At 41.1% G+C, this 13,349-nt stretch overlaps 1 protein-coding gene across 1 annotated transcript; it reads left to right on the forward strand.

Annotated features, from left to right (window-relative positions):
• Positions 1-4,002: 4,002 nt before the first annotated feature.
• KCNK18 (potassium two pore domain channel subfamily K member 18) lies at positions 4,003-7,215 on the forward strand (the record flags this gene model as incomplete). The annotated part of the gene is made up of 2 exons (XM_082286364.1): positions 4,003-4,174; positions 6,404-7,215. 2 exons carry the CDS (start codon positions 4,003-4,005, stop codon positions 7,213-7,215), a joined length of 984 nt encoding a protein of 327 aa, XP_082142490.1.
• Between the last annotated feature and the right edge of the window lie 6,134 nt (positions 7,216-13,349).

Here is a 13,349-nt window from a genome sequence, read left to right on the forward strand (position 1 = left end):
CAATTTAGTCCATTGCCATTTATTTTTAAAAAGCACTGTCATCCTTCAAGTCCCTTTGATTTTCTCTAAGAAAGGATGACATTACACTCTTTGTCAGCACAGAATGGAGAATCCAGTGGTGTTTCACAGAAGAGGTAGGTATTTGGCAACGTGGCAGATGACTTAATGCAGGGAGAGTTTTACTGATTATTGAAAAATATTTCTCTCTGCCCAAACAATGACCTTCTAGGTTTAACCTATGTAATCCAGAAATATCAGATAAAATAGCAATTTCATCGTAAGTATATTTTTACTGGAATTATTTAACCTTGCAGCTGTGGTCAAAACCTTCCCTTTCAAGCAGCACCTTACAGAGCACTCACATTTGCCCTAATCAAAGAAATGGAAGTTGGGACAAGTGCAGGTTTGCTGCCCATTAATGTGAATAGGAAATGTATATTGCAAAAATCTCTCTCAATACAAGTACCAGTAACTCAATTTGGAATAACCTGTGGTTAGTGGGATTTGCTTTTAAGCAACTGAGTTCAAATATGTAATACAGCAATAGTGGGAAATGGTTTAGATTAAGCAAATAATGTAAAAATCATTTCTGGTTTTATTTTTATTAAATTTTCTTGTTGTCACAAGCTTAGAGCCTGATGCTGCAAATGGCTGAGAAGCTCCTGGGAATTGCTAAATACTTTGCAGTACCCTGTGTAGGAGGAGGCTGAGAAGATTTTAAAGCACTTTGTAAGAAAGATGTTTATATCTGAGTTGTAGATGAAAAACTGTGCAGGACAAACGGTATCAGAATTACCATACTGGTCAGTGAAAACCTGTTTTAGAACATTGGTGTGAATATGTTGCCTCAGACAGCAGCCCATTTGGCCCAGTACCCCATCTTATTTTTACAACTGCAAACTATTTTCAGTTCAGGGGGTTTATTGAGCCCTGTGTGGTTTGTAGTCAGTATTAATGACTGTTCTTCTAAACACCTCTCCATTCTCTTTCATGTATGGAAATCCTTTGGCAAAGACTTTTCTAGCTATGTGAGAAACAATCCTGTTTTATTTGTTTTGAAGCAGCTTTCTACTTTCTTAATTTGATGGTCCTCAACTCTGCTTCCAGAAGAGGCTACAGAGAGCTGATGCCTCACCTGCTCTCTCCAGAACACCTGGGAGATTGAAGATTGCTGTTATATAGTTCCTCAGTCACAATTTTTTCCCCCTGGCCAACGACTTCTCAGTCATTCTTTGTCTGAAATCTGGCCGTACCTTCAGCCATCCTTGTTGCTTTTGAAATTTTCCCAGTTTTTAACTGAGAGCAGGGTAGCAGAACCACATTGACTCCTCCAGGTGTGTGCAACCCATGCATTTGGACAGTAGCAAATTGCTGTCCAATGTTTTAGTCTCCAGCATAACTATTCCAGCACAAAGGACGCCAAACCTATGTACATTATCTCCAGGTACAACCTCTCAGGAAGTTGTGTTGCTTTTGACTAATTATGAACAGCAGCAGTTTTTAACCCTGTGTTTCAGGTCAATGGGGGAAAAAAAATAAAAGAGATTGGCTGCAATAAGAGGATTTATAAATCTGTTGCCAAAAAGCAAGACTAAGCCAAGGAGGCAGATAACCAGAAAAGTAGCAAGCAAGCAGGTTTATTTTTGTCTTAGCCCTGAAAACCTCTTTTTTATAGTGGAGACTCGCACACTGCTGAACATAAACTGTCTTCTGATCCAATTTGCTGAGAGTTTGACCTAGAAGAAATCATTGTAACCATGTAGGATTTCTGTGTGGACATGTGGACATGTTCCATATATACAGCTCAGTCGGTCTTGGCTGCACAAGAGTGTTTCAATTTTTAATGAAAGATGGAGATGAAATATTTAATGCCTCTTTCTGTAAGGTCCAACTCCCCTTACTACCACTACAAACATTGCAAAGGGCAGTGAAACTGCTTGTTGCTCTGAGTGTTTTAGAGGGATGGATGAAAAGAAAGGCTGTATTTTTAAAGTTGGATATAGTTTGCAAAGATCACAAACCCCGAACAGAATCTCTTAGTTCTTACTTATTAAGGTCAGTGGAAATTTCATTATTGAAACCTCCATTAATATGGGAAGAGTTTATTTTATTCAAGTAAGAATTAGGCAAAACCTTCTTTTTTTATTTTATTTTTGCTTGGGAGAAAAAGAATTTAAAATTCAAAAGACCTTCTCTGCAAAGATTTCACAGAGATTCTTTAAGCCCTCTGAAGGAGAAATTAATTGTTCTATAGTCTTCCCAGGGGTTACAATTAGTGCCATCTCCTTCTTTTGATTAATTTTAAATTTCCCCGTTTGTTTCTGGGAGAAATCTTTAAAGAACTCCATCCCTTACAGTACACATTTTCCCTCCTGGGAGCTGGAAGTGTTTCTGCTCTATGAATGGGAAACTGTTGTTCAGGAAAAGAAACTTTAAGCACGAGTTGGCTCCAGTGGAAGCTGATAAGAGCTGGTAATCCATGTGCATTACAGTGCTGGCTGATCAATAATAATTCAGGGATAGAGTGGCATGGCGTCAACTGAGAAGTATTTCAGGGCTTGATTAGTTGTGCTCCTTTTCCGTGGGGACTGTAGTGCAATCTTCACTTATAAAGACATGTGATCTGAAAGCCTGAGGCAGAACAACCCTTGTTTTCACAGGAGAAGCTTTTCTTGGCTGCAAAAGCTTTTACATCCTTATCCTTCTTTCTAAAAGCTGTGTCTTCTCCACAAAATTATATATTAAAACAAAAAAGTGAACTTAGGATGGCAACAACATCACAGCCTCTGCGACATAAAATGACATGTAAAAAGATATTTTGGGCAGTGTTTCCTCATGCCTGCTTTATTCTATCTCTTGTCATCTATGCTTTTCTTGGGGCTCTCATGTTTTCCCACATTGAAGGTAACCGGGAGGTGACTTTAAGTGAAGAATATATAACATTTCTGCAGAATCTGACCTACCTCGCCAGAAAGTTATCAGGTATGTACTGGAATTTCAAAATGTCTTAACCATACAGGGAGCTACTCATTATCTTGCTTTTTGAAGGAGATTTTTTTTGCTTTTGAAGACATTCTTCAAAATACTAACAGCTGACCCTGCAAACAGGATTTTCTCTCTGCCTAGCTAATGACTGCTGTTTTCTTCCTTAGCTGTGATTTTTTGGCTGCAAGCTTCCCCAGCCCCTGTGCTTCTGCCTGGAATGACTTTCCTGTGTTCTCCCTTTTGCCCAGGTTACCTCAGGTTCTTAACAAGGAGCTGAGATTCCTGTGGTATTTCCTTCAGTTTGCTGGGGGCTGAATCCTCTCTCAGAAAGTTTCTCCAGCTCCCTCTTCCCTGCTCTGAGCTTCCCTACCAGCCCTCTGGTGATGGGATGCTCAGAAGGGGGACAGGAGCCATTCTGCACCCCAGACCCAGTGATGCTGATGGAGGGGGTAGAGGAGAAGAGAACGGCTAGAAATCCTCCTGGATTTGTGATGGGGCTTGTACATAGGCTTCACTCAGGTAGCTGTGCTGACACAATGACCAGTTTTGGGAAATTAACCCTGTAAATAATATCCTTTCAAGCAAGGTTCAGCCATGGGGAGGAGGAATAACGGTTGCAGCTCTGGGATTCACAGCAGGGCACTGGGCAGTGAGATGCAAGTGGTTCATGTGGGTTCCCTGCTGTTGACCCCACATTTCTTAATGTCTCTGGGTCAAAAAAAGACTAATCTCCTGGGAAGTCTAAAATGAAACAGGACATTCAAGCTGGAAGCTGATTGTTCAATTTTCTTGCCCTACTTATTTATAATTCTGTTTATTTGTTCCTTGTTTCTTTATTCACTGAAGCCACAGAACCCACCTGATTTCTTCAGAGGTGGGGGTGAGGGGCTTGAAAGGGGAGGGTGAGAAGGTGAGCATTTTTATCTTTTGAGAGAATATGAAGAAGTCTTCAGCTGGAGTAAATTTCACTAGAGTAACAGGCTGACTGCTCCGAGTGGTGGTCTGCAGACACTCACTATGCCTCCTGCTGTGACTGTGACAGATAACGTGACGGAAAATGAGAAAATATATAAGAATGACATCCGTGAGCTTTTCAACACAGCTGACCCAGTCTGGTTTATCAGTCCAGAAGACAGGTGGAATTTCTTTGGGTCTCTCTTTTTTTGCTGCACAGTATTCACCACTGTGGGTAAGTACGGAGGTAAAGTAACACCCTTCAGAATCAATTCCGATTGCTGCTTTCTCTAATGCATTTCTTCCATGGAATTAAAACCACCCTAAACAAACAAACAAACAAACAAACACACCCCTTCTAAACCCAAAGCTCAAATCCCGTTGAATTTTTCTCCTGAGTATTGATGATGAGTCTCCAAGCGGTTCTGCAAACACAGACTGCAGAGACATAGCTGAGTCACAGAAACAAGTGATAATTTGGTAACTAGTGATGGTACACACTAATTAACTGCATCATTACATATATACTGTAATATGTATTCACATATGATGTGCACACAATTATTGGACCAAAAAGAGAGCTCAATTACTCAGTCAAACCTTATCCTTCTCATTGTTGTGTGTCCTCTTGGGTAATGTTTTCTTCTCTGGAAAAAGTAATTCATAATGCATATATTGTTTTTTCAATTGCTTCTCAGTTACTTATGTCTAATTTAGCTTTGTTAATCTGTGGCTCTGTAATTAACCACGGTGGTGTTCACATTTCTCTGGGTTAACAGCACGTGATAGTGTTTAAGTCACACCTCTGAAATCTTTCATTCTGACTTCATATTTCAAAGGAGGACCTAGATCAAATAGAAACATCTGCTCTGATTTTGGCTCCCTCTGCATTGCTAAATACAACTCCTCATGCTCATTCCCAAAGCTACTTTTATCCCTTTGTTAATCTTTCTCAAATGCTGGCAAGTACAGGGACTGTCTATCCAAATTTGTCATAATCAAAGCTGGATGGGAAATATTCCCACAGCATTGTATCAAATTGCAAAAACAGTTCTTCACTGCATTAGGATATGCTCAAGATCCCAGCATGGGTCTGCATCTTACAGTAAAAGAAAAACTGAATCTTAAACAAGAGCTTATCCTATACAAGGAACAGTGTGAGAGCTGATGTACTCAGAGCTCTTGTGTGCTGTGTCACAGCTCGAACCTCAGACTCTCATGTCTTAGATGACTGTTCAAACTCAGCTTCTTGCAGTTTGAAGAGAGAAGTCTGGGTGGTCAGAGACACACTGGGGATGTGACCAGAATCCTCAGCCTTATGAATATTTCCTGGGACAAACACAGCAGCCAGGATCTTTTGAAAGGGGATGTTTTATCAGAAAGCTTTGACTTCAGCAAACCGATGAAAAAGCATATTGTTGGAAATGTCTTCCCTGGGTGTATTTACCCACCTCCTTTAACATGGGACTTGATAAATATCCCCATACACACTGACCCAACTTATTTATTTCTAAACTGCCAGTACTTTTTGCCTTCAGAGCACTGAGTATTAACGCATCTTCTTCAGTTTTGACCTGAGTTTTGGGATCAATAGAAAGCCTGGAATATTTGCAGCTTGTAGATGGAGTAGGTGGCTATATCCATTGCAGTGGATTTGTTATTTGCAGTATTAGGAACCGATAAATCACCTCAGGATAGAATCAAATTATCTACCTTGAGTTGTCTGGGAGAACTAAGGCATCTACTCTGAAGTTTGATGGTCAGAACTGCCATCTCTTCCCTCTCCAGGGAAGCTCCCTAGTGGCCCAGCTAGGATAGATTTCTAGATAGCTAAATTTAAGCTCAGCATAAGTTTTAAGCCTTGAAACCGCAAAAGTTATTTTTACTGAAATCAATTTAAAAAAGAGTAAATAAAATTACTCTGTGCACTAACTACAGTAATCTTTCCCAATTGCTTCAACAGTAAAGATTAGCATTCTCAGTTAGCCTGTGGGGAACAGTGACCAAGAATAAGTAGTATTTCAGTGCCTCACAGCAAAGCAGGGACTGAGCTTGGGTTCAGACCAAAGCCTGTGGCAGCCACAAGTGGAAAACATGAATGGATGAAGACAATGAAGGAGAACATACCTCAGCATATGAGCTGATAATCTTACAGGCTAAGTACTTGGCCTAGAAGCTCATCTAGAAAAGAGCAGTAGTTTTGAAGGGAGAGAAGAAATACTCAATGTCTTCTGAAGGATGAGGAGAAAAACAGCTATTAACATTTAATACAGTTACTATAACACCAGTGTTTTCTCCCACTATAAAGGAAAAGCACTGACTTAGAATTGAAGTTTCACATCCAACATGTTAGAGGAAGGAAATATAAATACCCAAATTGGATTAAGGGAAATCTTCCGCTACCATTTTATGTATCACATCTCTCTCTCTTTCCCTTCTCTTCCTCTTCTTGTTCTTGTTCAAGGTTATGGAAATACCTATCCTGTGACACGGATTGGGAAATATCTCTGCATGTTGTATGCTTTTTTTGGGATCCCTCTGATGTTCTTGGTCCTGACAGACATGGGAGACATCCTTGCCACTGTCTTATCCAAGTCTTACAACGAGTTCAGGAAAGTACAGTCCAAAATTCAGGCCTCTAAATTCTGTTCTGGATCCACGTGTAGCGAAAGGAGTGAACTGAAATCCAGGGCACAGTCTAAAATAGTCATCAATGAGCCTCAGACGATTATGGAAGTGCTGAGAAGTCAGTCAGGTATGAAACGGAGGCCGGTCAAATATCGCAACGTGGAACTTTTTGAGATGTTAATTGCCAGGGAGAATGAAAACACACACCAAGCAAGAAATAAAACCATGGAGAGATGGAGTTCATGTCCTGAACTAGCCAGGGGAAAGACGGTGTCCAGAGTAATTGAGAATTTTGACAAGATAGGGAAAGAGTTAGAAAAATTAGATGTGCCCATTGTATTGATGGTGCTTGTTATCTTTGTGTACATCTCCTGTGCAGCTGCTATTCTTCCAAACTGGGAAAGAAATATGGATTTTCAGGAAGCCTTTTATTTCTGCTTTATCACTTTGACCACTATTGGATTTGGAGATACAAAACTAGAACATCCCAAGTTTTTCTTGTTTTTTTCCCTCTACATTATGATTGGCATGGAAATTGTCTTCATTGCTTTTAAGCTGGGCCAGGACCGCTTAATTGTTCTGTATAAAAAGGTGATTTCATTTTGTGCAGAGAAAAAGATGCCATCAAAGAAGATATATCCAAAATAAGAGCAGTCATTTCTCCTTCACTTGTCCGCACTGGCCACTGCAATGAGATGAAACTGTTTCTGTGTATTTCTGCCTTGGGCTGCCAGGTGCCATCTGATTTTCTCTGAGAAATGACTGTGAAATGGCTGGATGCCTCTGGAGGCACATGGTGAAGTCATCTCCAGGGACTACTTTCCAAAGGGGTCCCTTCTCCTAAATAAGCAAAGATGCTGCATGATGAAGAAGATGAAGGCTCTCCCTGCCAGTTCTCCCTGACATGTTTTGCAAAGTTCTGACTTTCTGCAGCCTTTCTGTCCCCTGCTCCCACAGAAAGCAAATTCAGGAGTTTTGCCTTCAGTAGTTGTCCAAGCAAGGCCCAGCTCACCTGGCAGGTCCTGTCCTGCCACCTTCTCTGCAGCCAGGGTTGTGGCTGTCTGTCCTGATCTGTGACACCTTGCTGCTGCCGTCTGCTCATCATCAGAGAGAGCTGGGGAGGAGAGGCATGGATCCAGCTGCTGTGTAAGGCAAACATCACACCTTGCACAGGCTAGGGAAAGCTTCAGTGGAAAGGAAGGACTCCACATTTTTCCATCTCCCTCTGTCACCTGTCCAGAAACCAATCAGAGAACTCCTCGTCTGTTCAGGGCTGAAACCACTCCTGTTCCATCATGATTTATCATGTCTGTACTCAGCCTGGAGTCAATGTGTGTCCCATGGTGTCCAGCTACTGAGGCGCTCATGGCAAGTTCTGCTCCTTGGTGGCATCTGGGGAAGGCAAGAGCAAACCTGGGGTGGTTACAGCCCTGGAGTGACACTCCATGTCTTTGCTGCTAAAGGAGCATGTGTTGAACACCGACCCCAGAAGTCCCCACTCCTCATCCACATCTCACTCTGCACAGACTGCTGGACTTCTGGGAGCTCCTTGACCCGCCTGTAGAAGGAAAAGCCCAGCTGTTTCACTGGGATGTGGAGAGGATCCTGTAGTTATATAACTGTGGAGCATGTTAAGATGAGAATATTGTTGTTTCTTCAAGATTTTGCTTGTATTATTAATAATTTGAACTGTCAATAATAGCTTTTCATTAAAAACAATAATTAAGAATAAAAATACATAATTAGTATAAAAGAAACCACTGACTTTGATTAACCACCTTTTAACTCATAGATGATATGCATGCCCAATAAATGCAAACATCTCTAAATAAAAAAAAAATGCTTGATTATGACAGAATGTAAAATACCTTCCATTAACAAGTTTACCTGTTGGAGCTGAGATTTTCAGAGTATTTACATGCCACCTTATGTCTGTTGCACTCCAAGTATGTGGCACTATGTATTCAGTCCTTAATAATTAGATGCAATTAAGCATTGATGATATGCAAGACATATAATGACTGATAGTATGCAGAAAAGTGTTTTATAAGAATAAAAATAAAAACTACAGAAGCTGGAAGAAACTTCAGTTAACTCTGTCATGTTTGCTGTGATTTTGGTTTTACATAGAAAGTCCCTCCATTCGCATTGCTACTCTCATATTACTTAATTTTATGTCTTCAGATTAAAATCGGTGCAGAACTTTGGTACCATGTCAAAGTTTTCAGAAATCAGTGAAAGGTCTTGGATGATATGATGGGCTTTGGATCAGATAACTGCACTTCCTGTCTCCCAAGGTTTTCCTTGTGATATCCTAAACATGTCAGCATTTTTAACAACTGGTCTTTGTATAATTTAATTTGTTTCTCTCATATCAGTGGGATGTCATTTGTGGAGAGCAGTTAATCCTGAATTTATGCCCTATAGATTTCTCATTGGCGCAGTACCTTAATACGTTGCCATTTATTTTATGGATTTAGGGAATTTTGGCTGGTTTTGCAATAAGGATTCTGCACCAAATCATTCTAGTTATGGCCAAGTGATGGCAATAAACAGCTTTTTTTCCTATAGAACCTGTCAATTAAGGGGGATAAAAACGGATTTTGTTGAAGGAGAGGGAACAAATCACATCACCATTACCCTCTCTAAACCAATAATGCCCCTGACCGTTGAATGTAATGCACAGCACTGGTTCTTCACCTCCCAAAGGATATGTAAATTTGTAAAAAATTTTATAGCCCAGGGTAAAGGATGAGCAAAATAGGGAACAACTTCCATACAAGACACGTACAGTAGCTCTCTAGCCTGGAAAGAGGTGAGAGACTGATGGAGAGATGTGTAATGTTACAAGGACACAGAGAAGGGAAACAAGGAGTGATGGAATGATTTTCAGACCTCTCTCATTATGAGAGCTTGGGCTGCCAAATGCATCCCCCATGTGACAGGCTTAAGAAAAGAAACAGAAAGAAGAGAAAATGGTGCTTCACACAACATGTAATTAAGCCGTAGATACTTCTTGTCATGGGAGGACGTGGCAATTAAAAGTTCCCATTAGATCAATGAGAGATGAGACAAAACCATGAAAGAAAAGCTTTAAAAACAACTAAATCCAAAGATAACAATTCTGGCTCAATAATCACTGAGTTCTGAATTGAGAGATGAGGAGGTGCCTCTCTACAGACTTTGCTGCCCCTGTTTTCTTCCTTTGCAACCTGCTGTCTCTCAGAAAGTGTTCTGTCCACCCTATTCTGGCCTTATTTCCATGCCTGTTATGTGTAGAACATATTGCTATAGAGATAAAAAACACTCAGCAAATCTAATGCCTGAGTAGATATTTAGTTTCATATTTGTGAGCCAGCTAGACAAACCAGTCCAGTCTGATTGTGCAAAACGTATCACCCAAAATTGTGATTTAGGCAGCACAACACAACCAGCCTGCAGTAAAAGTAATGTGGTCATTTTGCTTGTGTGGTGAAACTAAAGGAGGGTGGGGAGGTGGGAACACATTGCATTGTCAGGTATGAAAAGGTATTTATGTCTTCTGTTCAGGTGCACTGAAATAGTGATCCCCCACAAACAGGAATATCTGGCCCTGATTCTCTTACTCTCTGAGCTGGGAGCCTGTTTCCAGATGTCAGAGCCTTGGGCTGACAGTGACAGCAGCAGTTCACACTGCATAGCAGGATCTGAATGTAAATGCAGTAAATATAGCCACAGAGTTAATGAAAATGAAACAAAGTAGTGAGTAATGGCTCATTTAGTGAGCCCCAGGCATAAATATTTATGATTTGACTGTTCTTATCATGGACTAAATCCTGGAAGAATTCACAGTCTCTGTCCACAGAAGTTTTTATTCAGCAAAATTGACATGGAGCTCAGCTTTGTTTGCTTCAAAGCAGCACAAAATATTGCTTTTCATAAATTTTTCCCATCACGATCTGCATGAGATGGTGGATTAGATGTGAAGGGCTTCATTGAAGAACTCTTCTATCAGGAAAGACGTGACTGATGGGGAAAGAGCTGCTTGATGTGTAACCCACAGCGGATATGAGTTATTACAGCCCCAGCTGGAGAGCTTTACAGATCAAATGCACTTGACGCTGAAGGATGCTGGATCAATCACCCTTGATTGGGCCAAGATGGCAGCTGTCACGAGCACTTAGGAGCAGAGAGGAGGGTATTCCTGGTGTGTGACTCACAGGGAGAACCATGGAGGAATGAGTGGAAGGAGGGGAAAATAATCTTTGGGCAGAAGGGTTAGAGGGAGAAAATGACAGCAGCAGCAGAGGAAAAAGCCGTTTTCTGCGTAGACATAAATATGGTGAAGAGATGCTTGAGACTGAAAGTATAGTGAGGGCTGGTGCCTCTGGCTTGGGAAGGTTTGTGCAGCCAGCCTGGTTGGAGAGCCCTTCTTAAACCAGCACAGCTGGATGAGGGGCTCCAGCACAGGTCTCACCACCAGCAGCCACAGGAGGGCAGAAAGTCTGTGCAAGAAATCCTCCTGAGAGATAAAACAGTGGCAGAAAGAAGATAGAGGGTCTGGACTGAAAAGCCATTAATGAAACCCTCCAAAATATTCCTCTTAGACTCTGCTTTGTCATTCAAAGAATGACATTTCATTCACAAGCATCTTTTGCATGAGCAGAACATCTGAGGACTCAGGAAATTCTTAATGAGATGTAGGACTTGTCATCTGTGTGCCAGTAGTTCAGATGTACTCCAGATTTTAGTGGGCTCAGTGCTAATAACATCTGATAACACTTTGATGGTTTTCATGCTTTTTCAACTTGTTCCAGTTGGAGATGCACCCACATCATAAAAACACTGCCATATAATGAATGCTAATTGCATGTGGGGTGGTGGGCTCAGCAGAGGCAAAGGCTGGGACTCCAGCTGAGAGCAGTCCCTGCAGTGCTCTTTGCTTCCAGGTTCCCAGCATACCTTGTGATCCTAATTTCCAGACCACAGGGAGCATCAAATGCAGCATGTGTGGCTGTTGCATGCAATGTGAATGTTTTGTGAACCCAGAAGGATGGGTCTTATCATTTTACCTGGCTTTCATAAACTAAACACTTTTTGAAAATGTATTTTTCTTATATATAAGTAACAGCAATATTTTATTATTATTTTTTTGTTATTATTACTGTTATTAAGCAACTCCACAGGCTGTATTCAGCATGTTCTGCCAGGACATGCTATGTTCTAAGACCAACTTAAAGTATTTAGCTGGGCTGTATTTCCCTTTCTTCCTTACCTTTTGCACCACATATAAGGTAGAATAAATATTTTTCAAGCCATCCAACATGGCAGCCTGCGTTTACACACAGAGCAAGGGAGATCAGCTTGCTCAGGATAAATTTCAATTTATTGTTAAAGTACACAGGCACAGATAGTGGCAGGAATATGAGGGATTTGCTCCAGCACTCATACAGCAAATCCCAGCTATGTGAAGACAGCAGGTCTCTCATATATGAAGCCACTATTTTTAGGATAGCAGCCTGAGGTCTAAGTGCAAACCTTCATGAGCAATGAAGTCCATGAATGTATTGCTTGTACGTGCCAATAACCAATTTTCTGCACATGGTTTTTGTTAGAGAGTCTTAGGAAGTGCTTGAACAAATGTTAGTTGTCTTGTGTGCTTATGAGTTTGCGTATGAATCTGAGCTTTTTTCTTCTTTTTTTTTATTTCCCTTTGAGTTAAAAATTCAGTGTCTGAGTAGATAAAATGTAGTTCTTTTGAGGTTAGTTCAGGCTTTTTCAAAGTGATGAAGCTCTCAGTGTCTGGCTGGAGACAGAATCCTTCCAACACTGGTTTTGTGCATAAAACTTTATGTCTGTGCATTTTCAGGGTGCACCAAAGTCCAGAAGAAATGGAAAGCAATGGGCAAGAAGGGAAAGCAAAACAAGAAGAAAAGAGTAGAAATTTGACAGTGAAAAATGAAGTGCTGTGTTAAGCATCTACTGATGAGAAATCAGGGTAATGATGCTGTCTAACAACATTGATTCATTACGTTATCTGCTTCCACAAAGTCCTGTGTGAACAGGGAAACTGACTGAGAGAACACCACAAAACCAGCATATAAAATTGCCAGTGTACTTGATGTGCTGCTGGAAGAGAGTTCCTTGATCTGCTGTGCACTGCAGACTGTCATCGTGCTCTCTGATCTGTGCCCTGTGGGGAAGAGCCACCCGTTTGCTCCCTTTTGTCACACGTGGCAAAAAGATTTGAGAAACATTACCAGAGCTGGAGGCTGGGGTTCTGACTGTGGGTATAAGACACTCACTTTCTAATATTTTCCTCACTTTATACTTTTCTTGGCAAGTAATAGAAGATGTTGCTCCTAAAGGAATTGGGGAGTTTGGGGAATTCAGTTATGTATTAAACCTTCTGCTCACCAGCTTGATAATACACATGGTTTTAGGCTTTTTTTCTCTCACACAACCATCAAAACTCTCAGGAGAGCACTGACTACCTAGATTTCACTGATGCTTAATGGACAGTCTTCCAAATACACTTGCCAGCTAAAAGTTGTGTTTTCAAAGCAAATCTGAGTGTACAGTGGGATTTTTGGCTGAACCGCAAAGTGTTGATGGTCAACAGAGAGCTTCTGGAAAGGCTTCAACAATTCCACCTGTGAATGACTCGGTGAGATGAGCCATTCATGTGAGTAAGAAGGCAAAGACCTGAAATACAAAGCTCTTTGTGATCCTCCCATGCTGTCACTGCCACTCCAACTTCTCACACAGAGACATGTCCGGTCACACTGCTGGTGAAAGACGAC

The sequence above is a fragment of the Coloeus monedula genome (genome assembly GCF_965178545.1).
Source record: "Coloeus monedula genome assembly, chromosome: 8".
NCBI classification, from domain to species: domain Eukaryota; kingdom Metazoa; phylum Chordata; class Aves; order Passeriformes; family Corvidae; genus Coloeus; species Coloeus monedula.